The sequence below is a fragment of the Pyrgilauda ruficollis genome, unplaced genomic scaffold (genome assembly GCF_017590135.1).
Source record: "Pyrgilauda ruficollis isolate IOZ18807 unplaced genomic scaffold, ASM1759013v1 scaffold21, whole genome shotgun sequence".
In the NCBI taxonomy this organism is placed as follows: Eukaryota; Metazoa; Chordata; class Aves; order Passeriformes; family Passeridae; genus Pyrgilauda; species Pyrgilauda ruficollis.
In genome coordinates, this window is record NW_024520318.1 from 9,376,757 (window position 1) to 9,399,756 (window position 23,000).

General features: G+C 44.5%; 1 protein-coding gene across 1 annotated transcript; it reads left to right on the forward strand.

The window, feature by feature from the left end:
• Nucleotides 1-62: 62 nt before the first annotated feature.
• IQCG (IQ motif containing G) lies at nt 63-21,408 on the forward strand. The gene is made up of 10 exons (XM_041467915.1): nt 63-156; nt 3,961-4,108; nt 7,512-7,726; nt 8,826-8,954; nt 10,853-10,934; nt 17,003-17,164; nt 17,749-17,823; nt 19,327-19,458; nt 20,654-20,755; nt 21,231-21,408. Exons 1-10 carry the CDS (start codon nt 134-136, stop codon nt 21,357-21,359), a joined length of 1,197 nt encoding a protein of 398 aa, XP_041323849.1. The 5' UTR covers nt 63-133; the 3' UTR covers nt 21,360-21,408.
• The last annotated feature ends 1,592 nt before the right edge of the window (nt 21,409-23,000 follow it).

A 23,000-nucleotide genomic window follows, 5' to 3' on the forward strand; every position in this document is an offset into this window, starting at 1 on the left:
CGTGTCCCGTGTCCCGTGTCCGCGTGCTCCGGGGGCGATCCCGGCAAGAGCAATCCCGGGAGGGGCGGCCCCAGTCCCGCTGCTCAGGCACCCGCCGGGCAGCCCCGCGAGGCCCCCAAGCGTGGTGGTTGCCATGGAGACGGGCGGCGCATCCCGGTGAGGGCGGGACCGGGACCGGGACCGGGACGGGGGGAAATGAGGGTAGATCCCGGTGAGAGGCTGAGGGGAGCGCGGGCCGGTCTTGGCAGGGCGAATGAAAACGGGCCGCGGCGGTGGAACGAGCCGAGGGGCCCGAAGAGAGGCAGCGCGGGGGGAGAGAGCGGCCCTTGGTGTTCGGGGTGGGCTCCGGGCCCTGCCCGTCGTCCGATGTTCTCACCCTGAGCCAGTGAATCATCTCAACATTTATTTTATTTCTGATATCGCCTTGGAGGCAGAAAACATATTTCGACACTGAAATCCCTCTTACCAAGTCTCACATTCCTTTATTTTCCTAAATAAGGTCTGGAAGCGTGTACTTACCCATTTGCTCACGTCAGGGTTGTTCACTCCCGATTTCTGTCACTTCCCTCACACTGCCAGAAATTCAGGTGCATTTTCAGAGCACTTGAAGTGATTCAGGGGAAGGAAGGTGAAGGGAAATCATGAGGAACCTTGATGATCCCTTTCCCTCTCCCTTTCCCTTTCCTTCTCTTTCCATCCCTTTATTTCCCTTTCCCTTCCTCTCTATTTCCTCTCCTTTCCTTGCCCTTCCTCCCCCCCTTATTTTTTTTTCCAAAAAGAGCACCTTGCTGTCCTGATATTTCTAGCAGGAGGCAGAGCTGTGTAAGGTAAGGCCACACCTATTTTGCTTTCCAAGAGACCTGTCGTTGGTACAAATGAAGTTACTTGTGGTTTCTGGCTCAGCTGCTGCTCCTCTGGATGTTCAGAACCTCTCTTTGCCAGTCATTTGCCAAAGAGATCTAAAGGAGATGTGACATTCTCAGCTATGCATTTGCTCACTGGGATTCACTGGAGTCTCTTCTCTTGACTACAAGGAATGCTGCACAAAATGTTGCTCTTGAATCCATTTTCCTTTGTCAGGCAGCAGGGTGGGAGAAATGTACATCCAGGACTCTCACACAGCAGAGGGAGTTGCAATCCCCAAAGGAACAGGAGGCCAGACCTTTTATACAGTTGCTTTAAAAATTATTACTTGATATGTTTTTCTTTCCCTTTTTTCTTTCCCTTTATATCAGCAGGGAAAGAATGTAATCCAAAACTCATGGGGGAATACTTTAAAAAATATTATTAATAGAGTTGAATGAGGGATTCAGCAAACACAGCAATGCAGGGTGATGCCAGTGGATGCCAATTTAGTGTTGACACTAAAATCCAGAGCAAGCAGCTCATATCTGTAGGGTTTGCTAATGCCCCACACAGTGGTTTCCTTCTCAAGTCCAACTTAACATACTGGCTTGGCACATGGATCTGCTGAGCAAGGATCTGGATGTAAGGGAAAATACACAGGAGGAGCAAAGCAGCAAAGGGCCTTTAGAGAAACATTCCAGCTGCCAGCTGTCTTAAATATATTAATATCCTGAGTTAATTCTCTCTTCTCCAGAAGCTGCTGATGGAAAAGAGGAAAAGCTGCTGCATCCTCCTTTGTTCCCAAATAAGTCCCTTTTTCCTGTAAGAGCTGCATGTGTTATTTTTTCTTCCAAAAATGCTGCTGTAATCATCTGTCACAGCTATCTCCCAACACATCTTTTTTCACCATATTTTTAGCATTATGACTCCAAATGTAATAGATTATTCTTAGGTTGTTTAGACTCAAAATATGGATCATGGATTTCTGAAAAAGATAAAAATGAGTAAAACATTGAAAAATATTGCCTGACTTTCTTGAGGTAAAAATACTGCATCTCCACTTCTGTAATTGATTCCAAGGTTGACAAGAAAAGTGATGGGTTTAATGTATTATACAGATAATTTGCCTTTTTTTTTGTTGACTCTTTTATCAGATTCCTATCTCGAGTTGTTACATTTTTTTTATAATTAAGATAAAAGAGATGAAAAAATCTCAGAAGCAAAGGGATAAAATCACTTCCTTCTTTGTCCTAGGTGACCATCAAAAGCCCTGCTCAGAGGAATTAGATGTAAGTGGGTACAAACAATACAAGTACAGTGAACATATTGAAATATTCAGAGTCACTACTTTGTGTTATCTTTTCCTGCTATGATTTAAACAAGCTTCTCGAAATAAATCAGGGTGCCTCTACCATTACCTTGGCTGAAAGGCTGTTTGTATCTTCATCCATTCAGGAGTTAGAAACCTTATCATAAGTGCCTGGCTTAGGGGAATTTACTCTCCTTTTACCCAGAGCAGTATTATCCTTTAACTTAAATACCTCTGTCTGTCCCTGGTGTCTGCCCTTGCTATGGATTTAGAGAGCAATCCATGGACTGAGAGCAATCCCAGTCACTGCCCTGTGCACACTTACTAATCTCATCCCCAGGGAGAGCCGTGTCCTCTTCCAGCACATTTCAACATGTGTTGCATTAAACAACTTCCTGCAACAGACAGGGACATCAGGAAATAAGTGTGTGAAATCTGAGTTTGTTTTGAGTTTGAATCTTTTGTTTGTTTTACCTGTTCTGTACCAACAGACATCAAATAAACCTGAACTGAAAAGTGGCTCTTCTTTTCTGCCAAGTGAAATTAACTTCATGGTCCACCTGTAAATTACATATTTTATTCAAAAAAAACCAACAAAAAAGGAGGAGGACAAATGATAACTGCTGCAGAGATTCATAGCAAGTATGAATCTTTTTAAACACTTGTTTATTAAATATCACTGATTTCCAGTGATGCAGAGCAAAGCTGCATCAAAACCTCTTTAATTTTCATAGAATATGGCCATGTCCTGTGCTACAGGGACTGCCTGATGTTTCCTTGGCATGCTCAATGGTTGGGCTGTAATATTTTGCAGGCTTAGGATATGTTTATGCAAGCGTTTTACAGATGGCACAAATCCAGCTGTAGGTAGAGCAGCCAAATTAAGATTTTGTTAGTGGCTGTTGATACTTCCATTGCAATGACACTCAGGATCTCAGCCATCTCAGGCTGCAGTTGTGCTATGTGTTGTACAAGAAATACCTGGTTTGTATGTAGAGGCTTTGGAGGGATTGTCCAGTGGCATATCAAAACATTACAATTCTCAGAGAATTTTCCCATTGTTGTGCAGGTGTTTTCTTAGGTATTTTTTGATTAATAGTGAATTTTCACTTTTCATTATATATGCTTTTACAATATTCTATCTGTAGGCAAGGCAAAGGGGTGCTTAAGTGTATGTCAGAGCAGTTTCATGTCTGAATTGCAAGTTAAAATAAAATAATACAGAAAGTTAAAGATTGTTTACTCAGTCCTGGCATTGGTTCTTGTTTAGCTTTCAGCATGTTAAGATGGTAACAGCTCCTGCTGAGAGGGGACTGGGAACACAGAAGTGTGAAGGCTACACAGTAATATTGAGGAATGTTTAGAGCATGAAGGTTCACCCTCACATCCTTTATAGGATGTGGATTTTCTTTTTCTTTTAGAAAAGCACCTTTCTTCTGTCCTTTCCCAAAGTCCACTAGGAAGCACTGCTCCCCCCTGACTGAATAATGAGGCACCTCACCCAGTTTGTGCCCTCCATGCCCATCCCCTTCTCAGCCTTTCTGCCCAGACCTGCTGTAGGAGGGACCAGGACCTCTTTGTGTTGTGAAAGCTAAACATTCCCACTGTCCCTGAATGCAGCCATTAGCAGAGCACAGCTCCTCTTATAAACAGTGTATGGAAAGTTATAAACAAAGCCAGGGAAGTATATGTAAGGCTGCAAATAAGGCTATTTCGGGTCTACCTTTAGTTTAAACTACTGTTACTGACATTACTAGCATCACAGCATTTTTCTGATTGGTATCTTTTATCTTTGTTCCTCCTAGCAAGAACACAGAGACTAAACAAATGGAAAAAATCACTCATCTGGAAGCTCTGATGTTTAGTGCTGTGCTGGAGAGCTGTGTGGATCAACTTACAATTCTTGGATATATCATGCCAGTTCCACATAAGGACAAGACAGACATCAACCATGTATGTGCCACTGCTTAAAAAGATGTATATAATTTTTTTTTCTTTGTCTTGGTTTTATATCTTTTACCAGCATTTTTTAAAAGTTAACTCAAATATATTTTCTGTCATTCTGTGACTCTTGGGTGAAGAAACACAATAAAAGTGACCTAATTTAAATATTTATATTGCATCATCACTGAGAAATGTTGGTCAAGAATTTGTGCAGAGGACTCTTCTGATCCAAGATGAGGTTCCTAAGATTATAATTTTAAAATTTCAGTGGTTAGACAACGAGCAAAGAATTGGGGAAAAGGAAGCAAAACATATGTAGGTTCTTCTGTAGATACAGAGCTATTTTAAAAGTAGAAACATATAGGTTATTTCAAAGTACTCAAAACCAGGTTAATTCTATTCCTCTCCAGGTCCATGCCAAAGATCCTTTTGTTCCCACAATGCATTAAGAAAGATGCACTTCAAAATATAGTAGTAACTACCCTTTCTCAGTGATCATTAATTACTAGTTGATTTCTAATTGGTATCATAGCTAAGATGGTTGGGCAGAGATATGGAGAACAGAGAATTCCTAATGCTCAGGCAGGGGTTTGTTGCTGTGGAGGAAGGTGTTCTGACATTTCTGGTAGCTGTTAGACATAGGAATCAGGATGGGACCATCCTGAGGGGCAAATGGCTCTAAGTACTGTGGTCTATAAGTGACACAGCAGGCTCTTTCCAGTTCTAGCAGGCTGGAAACCTTTTAAGATGAACTCAAGAAAAAAGTTCACAGCCAGGATGGAAATAAAAACCGGGATCTGAGTTTTGACGTCTAATGATATTCACTCTGTCTTAAGAATGGCAGAGGAAGTTAAATCAAATTTTTTTACGTGCTTTCTTTCCATATTACCTTTTCAAAAAACCCATGGCAAAGCCGCAGCAGCAGCTGGAGTTAGAGTGAAATTCCGGGCGGGAACGATGCTGAGACTGTGCCATAGAGGGCACTGCTCCCCTGAAAGACTCCTGGGAGCCGGCCTCAACTGCTCCCAGAGGATGCTTCTCCCTCTCTTATGTGCCAGCAGCAAAACACAAAGAGCTTATCTCATATCTCTGGGACAGCAGTTGTCCTCTTCAGACACACAGACTCGGCTTGATAGATCTACTGAAGGCGCACGTAAATTACAGAGAAAATACCTTTGCCTTTCTCTTCAATCACAGATGCTCATTTTCACCAAGTCACTTCTTAGAACACAATTTTCTCACAGGTTACAAACCCTGCTTGTGTTCTTAAAGATGCCAAAACAATTTGAAGAGGAAACAATTTAGAAACAAGAAAATGGCTTAGGGAAGCTACTTGCTAAATTTGGTGCTCTGTAATTTGCTACTCCTCCCTGTTTCTCAGTTTACATTTGGCTGTTTTCATTGTATTTGTAGAAGATCTGTATTTGCAAAGTACCCTGGAGTTCTATCAGGCAGACAAATCAATGGCATCTTCAAAGACTGACATCTAAATTTCAGTTGATGACATTTTTGAGAGGATTAATCACAGTGTTGGCCACTGATGTTCCAGATTGGATGCTCTTGCACATTTCTTCACACAGTGCATGCCCCAGAGGGAGGCAGCCTTTCTATTTGCTGAATTTTGGGCAAGACAAGTAATTAGGAGACTACACAGATGGTAACACATGCAGTTTACAAACTTCTTGCTTTTACGTAGTTATTTGTTGATTATTAGTGTGTAAGTACCTACTGTTTACAGACAACCCAGTTATTGCCTGTCTTGAACTTTCCCAGACATTAAACAAATATATCAGAACATTCATAAAACCTACATTATATTAAAGCAGTTTGTTTGCAAAATTAGTTCTTTCTGAAGTACAGTTGTCACCAACCAGCTATTTAAGGCCTTTTTAAACTAATTAACAATGCAACTTTCATTGGACAGTGTATGTTTGTATATGATTCATTTAATGTAAATTTAACAGTCCAAAAATTAAGCACATAGTCACTTAGCCTCCTTCTCTAGTCACTGATGAGTCAGGCACTGCCAGAGGCTGATCCATCCCAACCAAGAGCTGTCCAAACCACTCAGCATGAAGCAGTCCCTTGCAGTGCCCTCTCAGACTGCAGCAGCACCTCCGACCTCTGACAGAGCCTTGCTTGACTTGCCTGACAAGTAACTTTTTGGAAGTACTCCTGGCATCCACAGCTGCTGCCTTGACCACTTGTTTTCTCTGCTCTGCTGGCACAAATGTGTGTGTGGTTTTGGAAGGATCTGGACTGAGAACTAGTGCTGCTAAAAATAACTTTTTTTTTTTTTTTTTCCTTTTCGCTGGAAAATGTTTCATCACAGTGAGTTCTCTGTCTGCTTCCCCAAGCAGCCGGGTTGGGGAGCAGGCAGCTGTGGACAGGGATGGGGCTGGCAGAGACTGTGTTAGCTGCAGTCAGCAGTGCTGTTATGAACTGTTCAGCCACAGAAATGCTGGTAGGCAAGTAAGAAAATGTTCTCTTTTAATGTCCCAGTGTATACACCTGCATTTTATCCATAACACATAAGGCAGAGAATTTCCTAGAAGCAAGAGCTTAGCTGATTTTATAGTGTGCTTTTGCATTTTTGTGGGCTTTTCCTTTTTTAATGAAATTGTACTCAATCACAAGATACCTTTCCACGAAGGAGAGATTTGCCAATATTTTGAATTTATCCACTGAATTCATGTTATATTTCCTCTGCTGTTATTCTCTCAAAAAACCTGCTAAGCAGATAGCAGACAGAAAGTCTATTGTAGATATTTCCACACAGCTCTAGTTACAACAATTATATTGTAGGGAAAGGTTGTGATGACAGGCAGTGGGAAATGTCTAAGATGGAGAGAAGGAGGAGGAGAAACAGGCTAACAGTCTTCCAGTTTGTAAAAACTGCTGCAAAAAAAGGAGGGAACGATTTGTTCTCTGTGCCTAGAGACTAGGACAAGAAGCCAGGATTTCAAATACTGCTGAGGAGAAAAAACTTTTCTTATGGTAAAGAAAATTGTGATGTGCTGGCATTGACAGGAGGATGTGTAGTCTCCAGTGCTGGAGGCCATTAAGAACATGTCAGATTAAGAACAGTCTGAACATCTCTTGGAGTGGATGAATTCACCTTTTTAGGCCTTTTCTAGTCCAGTCATTTTAGGACTTCTGAGCCCATAAACTTCAGTGAGCTACACTGTGTGCTCAAAACTAACCAACATAAATGTTTCTGATCTTCCACTCTTTGCAAAATGTAACATGCAGCTATTCTCAGTATAGCTTCATTCTAGTTAATTACTGATTTTCCTTCCCATCACATAATGTTGCAGAGGGTTTAGTTCTGCTGTGCAATGTGCAAGCCGGTCTCTCTTATTCCCTTTTCCCTCTTCCCTTATTCCCCTTATCCCCTTTCATTTCCATCCAGCAAACAAAAGAAATGATCCAGGAGGAGCTGGGTATTAACTTCCCAGAGCTTATGTCAGCAAAGAGTGGGGAAACAGTTACCTCCACAAAAAACACCGAACATGAGCAGCAGCAGGGGAAAACTGAAGATCAGAAAAGCACCCAGCATTCTTCCAAAAGCCCCAAGAAACACATCACTCGGGCTCTGGAGAAGCTCAAAAAAATTTATGCTGACAGGTGAGTGAAGCACCTGTGAGGGATGCTCAGAGCTGTAAAGTTCCCAGTCTATCTCTTGAAAGCAAAAATACAAATTCCTTGCTCTCCCACTGCCAGAGTACATCAGTCTCTGTCTGAAAGGAGTTCCTCTAGGGATAGGAGTAGTATCCTTCATATACCATTTAGTTCCAGCCTTTGCTTGCTTCTGCTAATGACCAGCTACCTAATGCTACCTAATGACCAGCAGTTTATTTTGAATGGAGCTGTAAAACATCACCCCACTGATAATGGTTGCCTGGGTTGAAATCATGGCAGGCACTAATCAGTGCTCATGTTCTGGTACCTGGAGTCAGATTCCTCTAGCTGATCCCACATGCAAAGGGAGACCTGAGCCTTGTTTTTGAACTCAGTCATTCTGCAGAGCACCATAGAGCTTCTGTGGCAGTTACAGCCATTATAGGAAAGGTAATGTGTATAAAGACTAAAGATTTTCCTTCTCTTTTAAAACAAACTCTATTCCTGCATCTAAACCAGTGCCCTGATTTGCAGAAATAGCAGCAGCCTTTGGTTTAAAGAGATTATGGAGCTGAATGCTCAGCATGCATTTTTCTGCATCCTGGCTTCTGTCATTTAATGTCATTTCAACAATGGGTTTAAGGAAGATTCTAACACAAATGAGGAAAATGCAGCTAAAATGTAAAAGCCACATGCATCATGACATTCAATAAATGGGACAAGCCAGTTTATTGCATGGCCCATTGCATGGCCAGGTCTCATTTTCCAAGACCCACCTGTCATCACTACTGCAGGCCAGCAACCTTCTTAATGGCAACAGTCTGGCACAGCATGAACATGTTTGTGCCTCTTTGCAATTTCCCAGAGTAGCATGCAGGGCAGCATTTTAAATTATAAACTTCAAGCAGCTCCTAATACTGAGTTCCCCAGACGTACAATTAACAGATACCATGGGAGAGGCACTCCTGGGTTTGATAGGACATAAGACCAGAAAAGGGATCTTTTATTTCCCTACATTTTACTGTAAACAGTAATGGATAAAAGTACCAAACACTGTACTACCAGCACCTGTAAAGTATTGTTGTGTTCCTTTTCTTCCTGGCAGGCAGTATGCAAGTGATGTAATTACAGTCACTATTAAAAAGATGGAGGAATTGGGAACATTTAGTAGCCTAACAGATGCTAATGAGAGAGAGAAGGCAAAAAAGGGCAAGTTTTATGACATCCTCATCAGGTCAGTGTTGTGTTCAGTTCTTCCCTGTTTAAATGCTGAAAGCCATTCCCACTCAGTACATGCTGAAAAGGAAATAAAACCCAATAAAACTAAAATACAGAAGGGATACATTTTAAAACTTGAATTATTCTGTTTGCTTTGCAAACTGCAAGTTTTCCCCTTTGGAAAGAATCAGTGGATGGGTCTGATACTGAACTGAGCTAGGAATTGCCTGAGCTTTGACCACAGTGGACACCAGTGGCTGAATTAGTGCAAATGCCTCATTTCAATTAAAACATAATGTGATGTAGGAGCTCCTTGATCTTTAACTTCTGTCCCCAGTGAAAGCCAGAGCAGCAGAGAATCTGTTCCAATCAGGGCCAGCAACATATGGCCTTTAGGCTGTCTGATGCCCAGGAGAATCTGCTCTGACCCATATGCTAATAGGCTCCCTTTTCCCAGAAGCAGTGAGGGGTTAGCACAGATGGTGACAGAGGTGTCTTATTTAAGGCTAATCCACCAGCCACTGCACTGTGATTCTCTTCTATCCCAAATCTTCCAGGGTACACATTTGCTATAACCTCAGCTCAAACTGGTGATTTCCCAGCTCAAATTTTTTTTTTTTTTTTTTTTTTTAGCATGCAAACCTCTGATTCAATCCCAAAACTGTCAGAGAGAATTGCAGTCATCAGACAAATATTTGACCACTTTAAAGCTACCTCAGTGTAGCAGCTTGGGCCCATCATTGAGGGTGCACAGCAAAGCTGCTCTCAGTCATGATTTGTCAGGAGTCCAACCTACTGGAACTGCTCTTATGGTGACTCAGGGATCTGCTTCCAGGGCAAATCCCCAGCTTCAGTGCAATGTGTGACTTCAAGCATGAAACCCAACTCTTCCACTTCCACTGCCTAAAACCAAGGGATTTATTGTTTGTCCATAGAAGGGACAGAAAGCAAGAATGAGATTAGCAATTGGCTGTGGAGTAACTATCCAATACTGAAATGTAGAAAAGAGCAGACAAATTATAATCAGAAAGGACATAATACTTCTTATCCCCTCCTGTCAATCATATCTAGCCATGTTGTACTATACATTCTTTTAACGGAATGAACTTGATCTGTCTTTCAAGATAATAAATACTTGCCTGGTTTTGTGTAAATACTGTTCTGAAAGCCATTTGCAGTGAGATGATGGGAGACTCCTTATCAGGAGCTTTTGTTCATCAGTCACTGAGATAAGAACTCTGAAAATGAAATGCATGTGTGATTGTAAGGTTGGAATAGGACACAAAGTTTCAGGGACCAATTGTAGTATTTACTGGTTTTAAAACTAATCATAAGCATAAAATCTTAGAGAAGCACTCTGAGTGAAATAAGGTAATAATACCTAGAATATTTACTGCATCTGTTTTGTTTTAGACAGATGAACACTTCTCTAGCTTTTGGTCTTCACTCAGATCCCTTCATGGATCTCAGAACCTGGGGCAACGTTCTTTAAAAGATTTGAGGTTTGATATGAAAGAAACAACATTCTCATACACATAATAACACAATTTGGCACTCTCTGCTGCTCAGGCTTGCTTCTGCATAGAATCTCAGGCATTTTTGCCTAAATGTAGAAACTGTGACTCAATGACAGGTATCTTCTGTCTCCACTATAATAATTGCATCATCCTCAAATCCATTCCAGGCTTCAATAAGAGCATCCCCTGTTTTTTTGGCTTGTTTTCCCTTTTGTTCCCATCTGCCTTGCTCAGTCTGTGTACCTCTTCTTTCAGGATTTACTGACCAAGTCAGTAGTTTTGGTGAGAAGTCTCTGTTTATCTTACCACAATGTATCAGGAGAAGGAAGTTCCCCTACTAGGTAAACAACTCTTGTCTTTCTTGATGTATTCAAATGACTGTGTTTTCCCACCTCAGGGAGGAAAAAGGAAAGAAGGAGATAAAGGCACTCCAGAAACAGCTGCAAGATGTCAAGAAACAAACTGGTCAAGACCTTCAGGTGAGAGCACTTAGCACTGGGCATCTTGCCAGGGGGAAGCCTGTTAGGAAGCTGGCCTCTGCTGCCCAGCACTCGTGGAGGCCGTGGCCATATACAGTGAGCCACCACTTAGGAATGCAGAAGCAGAATAATTACAATAAAGATTTGTATTTGGAATAAGCCCACTAATGACTTCAAGAGCAGTGTTTGATGGTTTTCAAATGAGAGCTCAAAATGCTCATAATAATGAGAGACCGTGGTCAAGTTAGAATATCCCAAAAACTCTGCTGGGAGTGACAAAGCACAGATACCTGCAATCAGTAAGAAAGAGGTTATCTGCAGATAACAGTATCTAAGGCTCTGTCATAGTCAGTCATGACAGATCATTTGGCACAGAAGGAAGTGTGCCAAAGGGAGTGAGAAAGACAGACTCTTACCATAGGGGCAGGCTGTTTTTCTACCTACATTTTCATCTGGGGAAAGTGTCATTCTATTAATCTATTTTTCTAGGCTTCCAGACATCAGAAAATCCTAAACATGCCTACACAAGGGCAGATCAATGTTATTGCACATATGCTGTCAACTTAATCTTTCTGGAAAGCTTCAGCCCTTCTGTCTGCATCATGCAAAGGGTGTGTGCATGCACAGTAAATATGGGGCATTCTGGAAAGATCAGGCTTGCTACACAAGTGCAGATCAATTGAGTGGCTTATCACTGGTCACTTTGATGCTCACCAGGCAGCTTAGACTGAATGCTCATTCAACATGGAAATGTAGTCTGGCCCTGCTGAGGCAGGAGATGTGTGATAGCAAACAAGCAGAAGGCAAGCTGGGGCAGAGCTGTACAGGGCTGGGGGAAGGAACAAGAATCTGACACTTGGTTCAGTAGTGAGCAAGAGGACAGCAAGGACATCTGAGGAAAGAATTGGTGTCACTGAGTTTTTGTCTTTGGACAAAAGTGTGGAGAGTAATCAAGCCAGGATATAGTTGACTACTATAGGAGAGGAATTTTAAGCTCCAGACATGCTGGTGAAGTTTGGTTTGTAGAACACAAAGGTTTTGTGTTGGCAGCCTGGATGCATACACAGTGGAATGTTTAATTGTAAATACAGGGGGACCTATTTGCTTCTCACACTGTCCCTTCTCAGTCAGACTCTGATGGCTCCTGGGAAGTTCCTGCTCTCCCACTCCCCAGGCTGGTGGATGTTATGAGGTAGTTCTCCATCTGTGTAGCACTCTTCAAACCTTGCCATGTCTGTGCACACAATATATGTACCGTGTCCTGGTTTAATGCCTTCCCAGGGGGTGTAATCATCCTGTCTTGTACCAGCAGCAATGTCCTGGCACTCCACAGTCAGGGGGCCACTTCTCTGTGTCCTGCCCTGCACCTCTCCTACCTCCTGCAGTCATAAAAATGTGTGTAGCTACTGTGCTGAGGTGGGGGGCATGTCTTCTTTCTGTCCTGTCAGTGCTAATTCAGTTCTTGGGTTTTGCCTCATCAAGTGGGATTTGCACTCATCTGGGATTTTTAAAAAATATTTCAAGCTTAAAAGTCCTTTTCTGAGCTTCCTTATAGTTTCAGCTTTGATAAATCAAAGCAAGGCTACTTTAAAGTACTGCTTTCCTCCTGTGCCAAAAATAATGGTGTCTCACTGTGTCTCCCAAGGGAGAATAATTTCTATTTGCTTCATATGGGATTTTCCCATAGGCAGTTTGTCAGACACTTGCATGATTTGTCACCTTGCCAATTAATTAAAAATAAAAATAGAGCTTCCCTGACTTTGGAGTACTTTGAACAACAATAATAATGCACAGACCTGTAGACAAAAGCCTACATGGCTGAGAAAATAAAAGCGAGCAAATCTAATCCTGGAACCAGAAAAACACGGCCTTTGTCTCACTCATGCTGCTGTGGATTTGTATTTTCAGCCTTTCTACCTCTTAATAAGATGCTAATTAATAGTGTATTAGCCTGCTTAGCTCATTTTCATTCTAATGGGACACAAATCAAATGCTAAATGTTCTTCTTTATTTTGTTTTCTCTTGGAAAGCACTGATGTCTCTAAAGGAGCTGAAATGGTGCATCTGGTTTTGCTCTTACCTCTCTGTGCAGGAGCAGCACTGGTAGCTCAGGTTTGGCTGCAGGGGATCTGTTTGCTGCTGCAGTGTTAATTTTCCTAGTTTCTATAAAAATACTCAATGTCTCTGGTTTCCTGGACAAGTAACAGCAGCCTGTGCAGGTTTTGAAACATATTAATATAATATAGGATTATGAAGTTTAAGATAAAAATTTAGGAATGTAATATTTAGCATTCCTGCATTGTTCTTCATTCGAAGACTTTTTATGTCCTGTAGGTTTTGTGGTGTACTGAGGTAATACATGTGTGCAGGTAGTGGTGTCATTTTATAACAAGCAGTAATGTAACATTACCTACTAAACAGACAGAAATCCAAGCCACTGCACTGAGGTGCCAGTGAGAACACATCTGTACATCTGTAACTTTAATTCTTTGTCAGTTCTCATAACACACCCAGATCTACTGTATCAGTACATCACTCAGTCATGCTTTTAGTAGTAAGATTAAAACCCATCATGTTTCTTCCCTTTTCCTCTCCCAGGAGGACAAATGCATCAACAGAGTGTTCTGTGGAATGTTTTAAACACATATACACACCCACTGGTGCATGTTTCTACTGGAGATATGCACAAGATAATTACAGCAGAAGGCACAAGTTTTGTGATGGTCCTGAGCTTTACTGCTGGCAGAGCCCCAAGGAGCACTGCAGGACCTGGAGCTGGTGCACTAGTCCAAAGGTGGCTCCAGAGGGGGAGGGTTTTCCACAGGAGTGCTGCTGCCAACAGGTCAGCTCCCTCTACCAGCTAACTGCCCCTCCTGGGGCTCTCCTGGAGCTGCTGGCATTGGTGCTGAGCTGGCCAAGGGCTGCAGAAGCCTTCTGTCCGTGCCAGGTGACAGCCAGCCCTGCTGTCCCTTGGGCACAGACATTCCCTGAGGGTGTTCTGGAGCTGGGACAGTGATGCAGGCAAAGCCCTATTGAAGTGCCTGCAGGGCTGCCTGTTGTGGTGTCAGGAGAGCGAGCCCAGGCTGCAGCAGGTGTGTGGATCCAAGCACATCTCCAGGCCCTGCCACCTGAGATGCCACAGCTGCCAGGAAGAGCCTTGAGCTCTGAGCACTCGGTGTGGGAGCAAGGCAGAGCAGGGCCTCTGTCAGCACAGAGCACAGCACTCCTTCCCCTGCCAAATGGGCAGCATTGGACTGCTGGAGAATTCCTCAGACTGTTTACTCCTGTGGGCTATTTTTGTAACCAGCTGTATTTTATGACTGTAAACACTAATTGCTGTGGAAGAGCTGGGAGATCTTGGTGGCACTTACAAGAGAGATAAATCAAAGCAAATGAAAACACAGGACTGTGGATTAGGTTTCCAGCTAAGTGCAGCTGCTTTTGCAGCCAAATAGCATCTGTGGGGGTGACTCCAGTGGCACCAGGTGACAGCAGACAGGCCCCTGAGCTGATGTCTGTGAGCTGAGAGATCAGAGAAAATCAGCTTGTTTACCTGCTTGTGAAGCAGACTGGCTCCTGACAATTATTTTCCTGGGTTTTGATCTTGGTCTCTGCCAGTTTTCTGATAGTTTTGGACACGAGGGACAATTTGGTTTGGCAGATTCAATGCTGAAGTCATCCCAAATAAGCAGCCCAGAGATTTACTGCATCAGCTATGAAAGCATTCCGTGTCCTGGCGTGGACCTTTGCTATGATAAACCAGCATGAATAAATACTAACTCATTTTCCCAGTTATTGTCCCTGAAGTTCAGGGAACAGCACATTCTGCAGATGGTACCCCATCTGGGCATTTACTGCTGCATTTACTACCTTCAGCTACATCCCAAACGTGCCCCAGCTCTGCAGGTCCTGCAGCAGGAGCTGCCCTCACGCCTGCAGCCAACATTCCTTGGCCAGGCAGATGCTGCTGTAAACCACCAGTGGGTTTTGCCTTTCACTTCCTGTCTGCTTTGGATCGTGTAACCAAGCCCCCAGACTCCCCACCTCTAACCAGTATGTTTTACAACAGCGCAGACCAAATCCAAACCACAGACTTGCCATTCACCAGAGAAAACAACAAAGCAGATGGGCCCCCATCCCGGCTGAGGCCTGGGGCACAAGAATCAAAAGCACTTTTTTCTTTAATAAAATGTGAAATGAAAAAGAAAATAACCTGGTGAGAAGTTCATGCTCTGCCCCAACTCTCTGAGTACTTTGTAACTTAGGCTGAACCCTTATTTTCTGGCTAGTTTGCAGATCTTGAGCACATAGGAGTTAACACACTGACATCAGCAGTGTTTGACTTCCCTGAGCCTCAGCGCCACAAAAAGTTGTGGGTTTGCTTTTTTTTAATTAGCATCTCCTCAGTCTCTCTGCTTGTTCTTCAGTTTAGACACAATTCCACTATGCCCCAGGAAGACAATCTCAATATAGAGTGGTACACTCACATCCCCTGTCTACTGACCAGGAACAGAACTCCTCCCAATGGCCACCAAAATTCCATGCCACGGAAAATAAAGGCCATCACCAAAAACCTCAATAAGGCACAAACAGCTCATGTCTGTAGCTGTCCGCAGTCATATGATGATATGGCCATAAAAATAGTATCTGGTGTTTGAAACGTTCAAAAATGTGAACACCTTTGAACCCACAAAACAGCATCAGCCAAGGCCCCAATTATCCTGAGCCTCATAAATGTACTCTACTCTTCCTATGTATGACAAGGGGTGCAGAAGGAAGGACTTTCCTTTTAACTGTTCCAAACTCTTCTTATTAGGAGACCTTTTCCAAATGAGTCATGCTGCAAGGGTTTTCAAACACAGCACTATTGAGCTGGCTTCTTCCTGTGGCATTTTTCCATGTTTACACAGCTAAGGAATGTGAGGTGCTTCAGAGGCAAGATATGTGGGCTTCAAAAAATGTCAGCACTTTGGTATTTCATCTTCATCTTCAGCTGTGGAGGTTTGGCTGATGAATATCAAACCCACCACAGCATGGCAGGGAAGCAAAGAGAAAGGCTGTAATGGAGCAGTTGGGTGCATTCACATTGATCTTGCATAATTACACAGGAAGCTTTGATGGCCTTTTTAACTCAGAAAAAAGTTCATTTTACAGGCATTTGCCCCAAGTTCCAACCACAGGGTAATGAACCTTTATCTGCTATTCAAATAAATTAATTAAAAAGGAGTAAACAAAACAGCAATCCCAAATCAAGCAAATGCACTTTGCTTTCTGAGCATGCTCCAAAAGCTGGACAAACCACTCAGGATTCTGGCCTATGGGAGAACTCTAGGGAACAGAAAACTGAGCTTTCTGCCTCAGGAAAGCTCAGCTCCATTGCAGAGCAAGGCATGGGGAGAGGCTGGGACCTCATAGCCAGCTTTTCCTTTCACACTGCTTCCTTGCCCTGGGTGTGTGTTTTCATAACGAAGTGGGCACCATCTGCCCAGTAAGATTTCAAGAAAGAACTGTTTGAAAATACGAGCAAGTCAGCATTAGATTTGCACTTCTTCCTAAGGCTGTGTTTATACAGTTGCTGCATAACTAGAAAAAAAAATCCAAGGAATAGAGTATACTTTAGGATAACAAACCTTGGCTTTTTTGGGGCTGAGACATTATCCTCCTTTTACAGATGCTCACTCACTGAGATAGTCTAATACAAAGTGTTAGTAAAAGTAAAGCCTAACTTTAATTGGTTAAAATTCTTTGGTTTTTTTTCATATTTATACTAAGCATGACTGAATCCATTTCTTGACCAAAGAGCAGGCTTGCCTTCTTCTCCCACTCTTCCTCATCTGTCCTCTCCAAAGGCAATCACTCCTTGTTGATGGGTTTATTGCTGTCCATATGGGTTACAGATCAAACTAACCTTTGAAATGCTCCTTGAAATGGAGCAACATTCAGAGAAAGTGGAGCCTGTAGCTTTGTCTCTTCTGACCTTATCAGGGAGTGGAAAGATTAAGAAAGGTGAGCTGAGCTCAGTACCTCAGTCTCCAGGCCTCCTTTTGTGCTGCTTTTGTCTCCACTAGAGCCGAGATGATGTTATTGATCGCCTCCAAGATAAGCTTCAAGAGACCACAGCCAAAGTGAACACAGAGAGCTACTACATGAAGAAAAACACAGATCTCCAGATCCAACTAACCCAGAAAAAGTGCAGCAGTGCAGAGAATGCCCTGGAGAAGGAAATCCAGGTAAGCCCTTCCCCATGGCCCATACTGAAAGGCATCTCCATCTAATAAGGGAAGAGCCGTCTCTGTTCTCCATTATAGTCACCAGCACAGCTGTTTGAACTGGATCAGGAAACTCACTGGGGCTAGACACCTTTATCTCTTCTATTGTTTTTCTGTATAATGCTGCAAACAGCAACAACAAGGATGGCATGGCTTTAGGAGACAGAGAAGGCTTAAAGCAATGCCATGGCCAGAAAACCAGACCCAGAAGTATATCCAAAGGGGTGGTTACAAAAGTATTAGTAACCTGAGCTCCCAGCAGTGCCCCCAGCAGATACACAGATAGAGCTGCTTGTGTGGCCATAAGGTGAACTGGACTAGAAAACTGTTCTGCTTTTGCAAGCATCTTTTTTTGACTGATCAAGGTCTGATTGTCCCTTTTTCATGGATGGCTCAGGAGCAAGGACTGCCTTGGCTGATTTTATCACTGAAAAAAATGTCTGACTACACATAGCTCCAACACTTTTACTCAGCTTTCAGCAGCAGTGTGTGCACACATACACACCAACACTGCCTCACACGTGTTCTGCCTGCTCTGATCACAGAATTTGAAGAGCAAAATTGATGAGGAGATTCAGCTTCACACGGAGACTGAAAATTTCCTCATGCAAGAGTATCAGGTATGTGTGACTGTCAGCTAATGATTAAAATAGCAACCTATAAACACCATATCATCAATTAGTGCCCAAAGGAAAACAGTTATTGCTCCATCAAATGTACCAGGTTCATGACTGCTGCAGTTTGAGTGATTACTTGTCCTCAAATCTTAATTAACCCAGCTCTCCAAGGCTTGGGATTTCCTACATACAGATATATTTCCTTAAAATTAGGGTTCATGTAGTGAATTGCATTGTTTATTCAGATGTTATGGATTTTTCCTCTCTCAGATAGTTGCATTTGGCTAATTGGAATTTTATTAGACCCTACTTGGCATTTGCTGGGGCTCCCAGCACCCCAGTGAAGAGCCCAAAGTAAGGGCACCAGCTTCAGAGACCCAAGGGCTGCGCAGAGGGGAGGGACACTGAGGAGGGAATGACACAAACTGCCAGTTCAGCTGGCCAAAATGTCAGTCCAGCCTTATCTGAGGAAGAACTGGGGTTGGATCATTGCTAACCCACAACTATTGTACACATTTTCAGCAGCATGAATGCCCTTGTGGTGTTGATTCAGAGGTTCAGAGCATTCCTATCATTAACAGTGAATAACTTCACAGTAGATAATGCTGCAAAGCCTCTCATAAATGTTGTGTCGGGAAGAAAACCTGGACTGCTGCAGGGTACCTGAGGTCATGGCCAGTACAGAATTTAATTGGAGATAATAGGTTTTTAAAAATGTGATTTGAGTGCAAACCAGTGCTGTATCTTGTGAGCAGTTGAACAGTGTGCTCTGCGCCCCAGAGCTCTGGTCTGATCACTGCTCCCAGCGAGGGGACTGCCCGAGCACATGCTGAGCCTGGCTGACCTCCAGCAGCCGGCCCAGCAGCAGCCCCTCAGTGCTCAGACAGCAGCTGGTGGTTTGCAGGGGCCTGCAGACAGGAGGATGGCCATGCCCTCCATCCCCCTTGTGTGTCCAGCTGTGATGCTGTAATGAGATTGATGCTTTTCCTCAGATTATTTTTCCATAGAAGCAATCACGGTGGTTGCTATGGAGAAGTTATTGGTGAATAGGAGGAAGTCATCTGGGTGATTGTTTCAGAAACACCTGCCCTATTCATGAACACAAAACCAAGTTCACAAGCTGAAATAGTGTGAAGTGCTGTCCCCTGGGACCTTATTCCTGGTGTGCTGAGCTAAATGCAGAAAGTGGGTAGGGAGTCAGGCAGAGGATAAAAGCTCTCCCACTGACAAACTGTGCTTTTTAACCCCCCCTCCTTCTGTATACACACAAAGAATGGCTTCTGGCTGTCACTTGCTTGATCAGAACTGACTGCACAAAATTACTGCCCTGCAGTAATTTATGAGTAGTCTTAGGGGTTTGATGCTTTCAAGATGAGAAGGAAACACTGACCATGCACAGTTTACAGGACTCTCACATCCATCCTGAAAGCAGACCATGTAATAGTAGCAAACCTCTCACCTGTGCCCTCTTTGCACCATGCTGAGCACCACTCTCTCCCCATGCAGAAGGTGAAAGAGAGGCTGGAATCCTGGATAGAGAAGTATAAAAAAGACACTACTGCAAAAGACGAAGAACTGGATGATCTAAGAGCATTAAAGGCAGAGAACTTGGAAACGATGCAGAGATTTGCCAAGGAGGTAAGACATCAGCATCTCAATATTCAGCCATGCAAAATTGATTGGGCTTTTTCCTACACTCATTTGGATAAGGAACCAGGACCACAGGAAAAAATCAGTAATTTTGAGGCATAGGCTGTGATTATAGCACTTGTCTTGGGAAGACAGTGGCTGAGATGTCATCTTCTATTTGCCACCTGTGACATCAAGGAGGGATGATGATGTTTCCCCTATAGCTATTTTCAAATACCAGCAAGTAATGAGAGAGCTACTGACAGCCTTTGTGAGGGGCAGAAGTACTGTCCCATCTCATCAGTATGCCTCACCTTACTTTGCTGCCCGAGTCTGAACAAATCTGCTCCTCCTAGGAAGATCAAGATAAGACAGGCTGAGACTGGAAGCTCATCCCTTCCTGCAGACACACATTCCCAGCTGCACAGAGCTCTGTGATCAGGGAGCTGATTCTGGGTAGAACCATTCCTGCCCCACTGGGTTCTTGGTTAACTGCTGAGCTCTGATCACAGCAGAAGAGCAGCACAGAACAGAGAAAAGCATCTAGAAAAATGTGTGCTTTAAAACCAGAAGGAATTTACTTGTAAACATTCCTTACCGTCCGTGGCTTCGAAATGATGGGATGGAGCTGGATGTTTCCCTGCTTGTGGGCTCATTTTTCACTCTGTACACTGTCATCTCAGTCTCCCAAGTGTGTTTGTACATCATCTGCTGTTTGGCCTGGGGGACCAAGTGTCTTCCCCACCACCAGCTGCTGCCTGGGAAGCCATCAGCCAGCCATTTTACAGCACAGGATCAGGGGGTTAATTACATCCAGGCCGTGAGAGGTTTCACTTTGGCAGCAGCTCCAAGTGCCTGAAGACTGATGGTGGTAATGAGCAACATTTGCCATCTGGATTTAGAAAAGATCAAATAATAGAGGTGGGGAGGAAAGCCCCCACTCACACATTATCCCTGGGCTGCCCTGGAGCTCCCTGGTGCAGAGGGACACCACAACCCATGGGCCTGAGCAGTCCTGGCAGGGCTGTGGGAAGTGTGTAACAAGAATGAGACGTGTGGGCAGCAGAGGGAAGGAATCCTTGCACCAGGGTCCAGGTGTGCCCTGCCCTGGCAAATGGCTGGGCACAGTGAGCCCTGAAGGCTGGCCTTGCAGTTTAGGGGATGTGTTTGTCATGGCTTTTGCCATGCCTGTGCTTTCTTGCAGTGCCTGACATTCCAGACAACCATCATCATTGACCGGACAGACAAGGAGACCAAGAGAAAACAAAGAGAGCAGGAAGCCCTGGAGCTGAAGAGTGCTGTGAAGGTAAAGGGGAGCAAAGCTGAGGCTGTGCTGCCCCAGCAGCAGCTGGGAGTTCATAATCTGTGCCACAGGCTTTGTCCAGGCAGAAAACAGCCCAAGAAAGCTGGCTGGTGTGTGGCACAAGCAAAGGATAAAGGCTGTTCCTCCTGCTGGGGCATACTCAGAGCCAGCAGCTGGCTGCAGGTTTGAGATGGGAAATGCAAGGGGAGCAGCCAGTCTCCTGCAAATATCACTGCACAGGTGATACGGGGAGGGTCACGGGGTAGTGCCCCTGCTTTTCCCTTGCCACCAGCAACAGGTGCCCTCAGCCCAGCTACGGATGCCTTTGGCACAACCAGCACAGCCCCAAAGGCTGCTGCATGGGCTGGAGGTTCCCTTCTGTGGCTGGAGAGCACAGGAAGGACTCTCCAGGCACTGAGCTGTACCAGGTACCCCAGCAAGCGATTTCCTCTAAGGCTTCTCTCTCTCTCACTTCCAGGTGCAGGCCTGGTGGAAAGGTACAATGGTTCGCAGATTCCTTGGCCCCTACCAGGTGCTTGAGAAGTATTTGAAGGAACTGTCAGCAGAGAAGGATACAGGCAAGGAAAAATCTAGAGCAAAGAAATAAGTAAACAAAGTGGCCACAGATGTGCTCCAGGACTGCTGCTGGGCAGGCACTGTGGTATGTGTGACAGGACAAAATAAACCACGTAACAGAGCTTGGGCAATTCTGGAGAACACAGTTCCTGCAGACACAGTTATGGTGAAGCTGCACTAAAGATCTTAAAGCTGCCCTTGTACAGCCTTTTTTCCCAGCAGAAAGGGGATTTGCATCAAAGCAATGAGAAACACTATATCCCCTGCAAAGAGCGTTAGGGAAACAAGACAGTGGGAGGTAATCCTGTTACCAGCCCAGTAACTCACCAGCATGGGATGCTCTGCACCCAGAGCCTCCTCTGCTGCCTCCAGAGCACTGGTTGTGGTTCTGTGTCAGGCAGGGAGGCTAAGGCAGCCCCAGCTGGGCTCCCTCTGTGCTCTCCATGCCTCCAGCACTGGCATCAGATCAGCAGGGAGAACAAGGGCAAGTCTGCAGTATAAACACAAGTGCAGGCAGAGCATGCAGGTTTCCATTCCCACAGTCCTGCACAGTGTCAGCGCACAGACAGAACATCTCCATATACCTTCTGACCAAGGGGAGAACAAAGGGAAAAGGCAGCCAGCCGTGCTGCCTGCAGGAGCTGGTCTGTCACAGCCGTCCCCACCGCCCTGGCCAGTGCCACTGCACAGTGGGACAGGGCTGAAGGCAGGGAGCAGAGCTGCTTTTAACCCAAAGGGAATCCCTGCTCCTGACACCAGTCAGTCCACAGGCAGGTCTGTGCACAAAACCCTGTGGCTGAGCTGCCTGGTTTCTGACTCTCCCACTTGGGAGATGATCTCAAAGCACAGTCTGCTCTGCTCTTTGTGACCAGCCTGTGCTGGCTGCATCCAAGCCTCGTGTCCAAACCTGAACTGGGCCAAAAGCTCTGAAGTTCAGGTGAGATGGCTAAAACCATGAGCAGCGAGCCTGTGGCTCAAAACTCTGAACAGAAGGCGCTGGTGCCTTATCAGGCAGACTTGGTTGTCAGGGGAGTGCTGAAGTTGCAGATGCTCCAGACAAACTGCATTAGAAGCGCTGGTGTTCCTGCTGGAGCATGGATGCTTGCTGGAAACCTGAACAAACTCCCATTCCAGCACTGGTACTGAACAAATGCCCTCGCTTCCCACGATCTCCATGCAGTGCTAAGAGCAGTTTGGTGCTGGCAGGAAGAGCCAGGACTGTGCTTACACCCCACTGCAGGAGGTGCCTCAGTGCAAACCCAGGACTTAAGTTCCTAATTTTAACTCTTCCTTTTCAATGCTGCTGACTCAGTACATTTCACCACAGACCTGGGATGTATTGTATGTGATGAGGGTGTCAACAGGTGACCTGCCTGGGTGGAAGGAATGAAGTTGATCTCAAAACTCTCCAGAGGCTTTGAGCTAAGGAAAAGCAGGATAACATGGAGGGCAGCAGATCTCTGCTGTCAAACTCCAGGCACACTTGATTAATGCAACCAAACAACTGAAATCTGATGTTGGGCTGCACTTGCTTCTCAGAAAGTGAAGTAGCTCTGGAAACAGAAACAAAGAGGCAACAGTGGAACAGGGTTTTCCCATGAAGTTGGGGTTCTGAACCTCAGTTTCCCACATCAGGCCACTGCAGGGTAGTGACAGGGGCACAGGTGTGTAA

Bases quoted from the DNA above. Each gene is read 5' to 3' on its own strand.
- IQCG (XM_041467915.1), top strand. From the start codon at position 134: ATGGAGACGGGCGGCGCATCCCG. The intron at 10,935-17,002 runs GTGAGAGCACTT...TGTCTCCACTAG, and splicing joins AAACTGGTCAAGACCTTCAG to AGCCGAGATGATGTTATTGA. The intron at 19,459-20,653 runs GTAAGACATCAG...GCTTTCTTGCAG, and splicing joins TGCAGAGATTTGCCAAGGAG to TGCCTGACATTCCAGACAAC.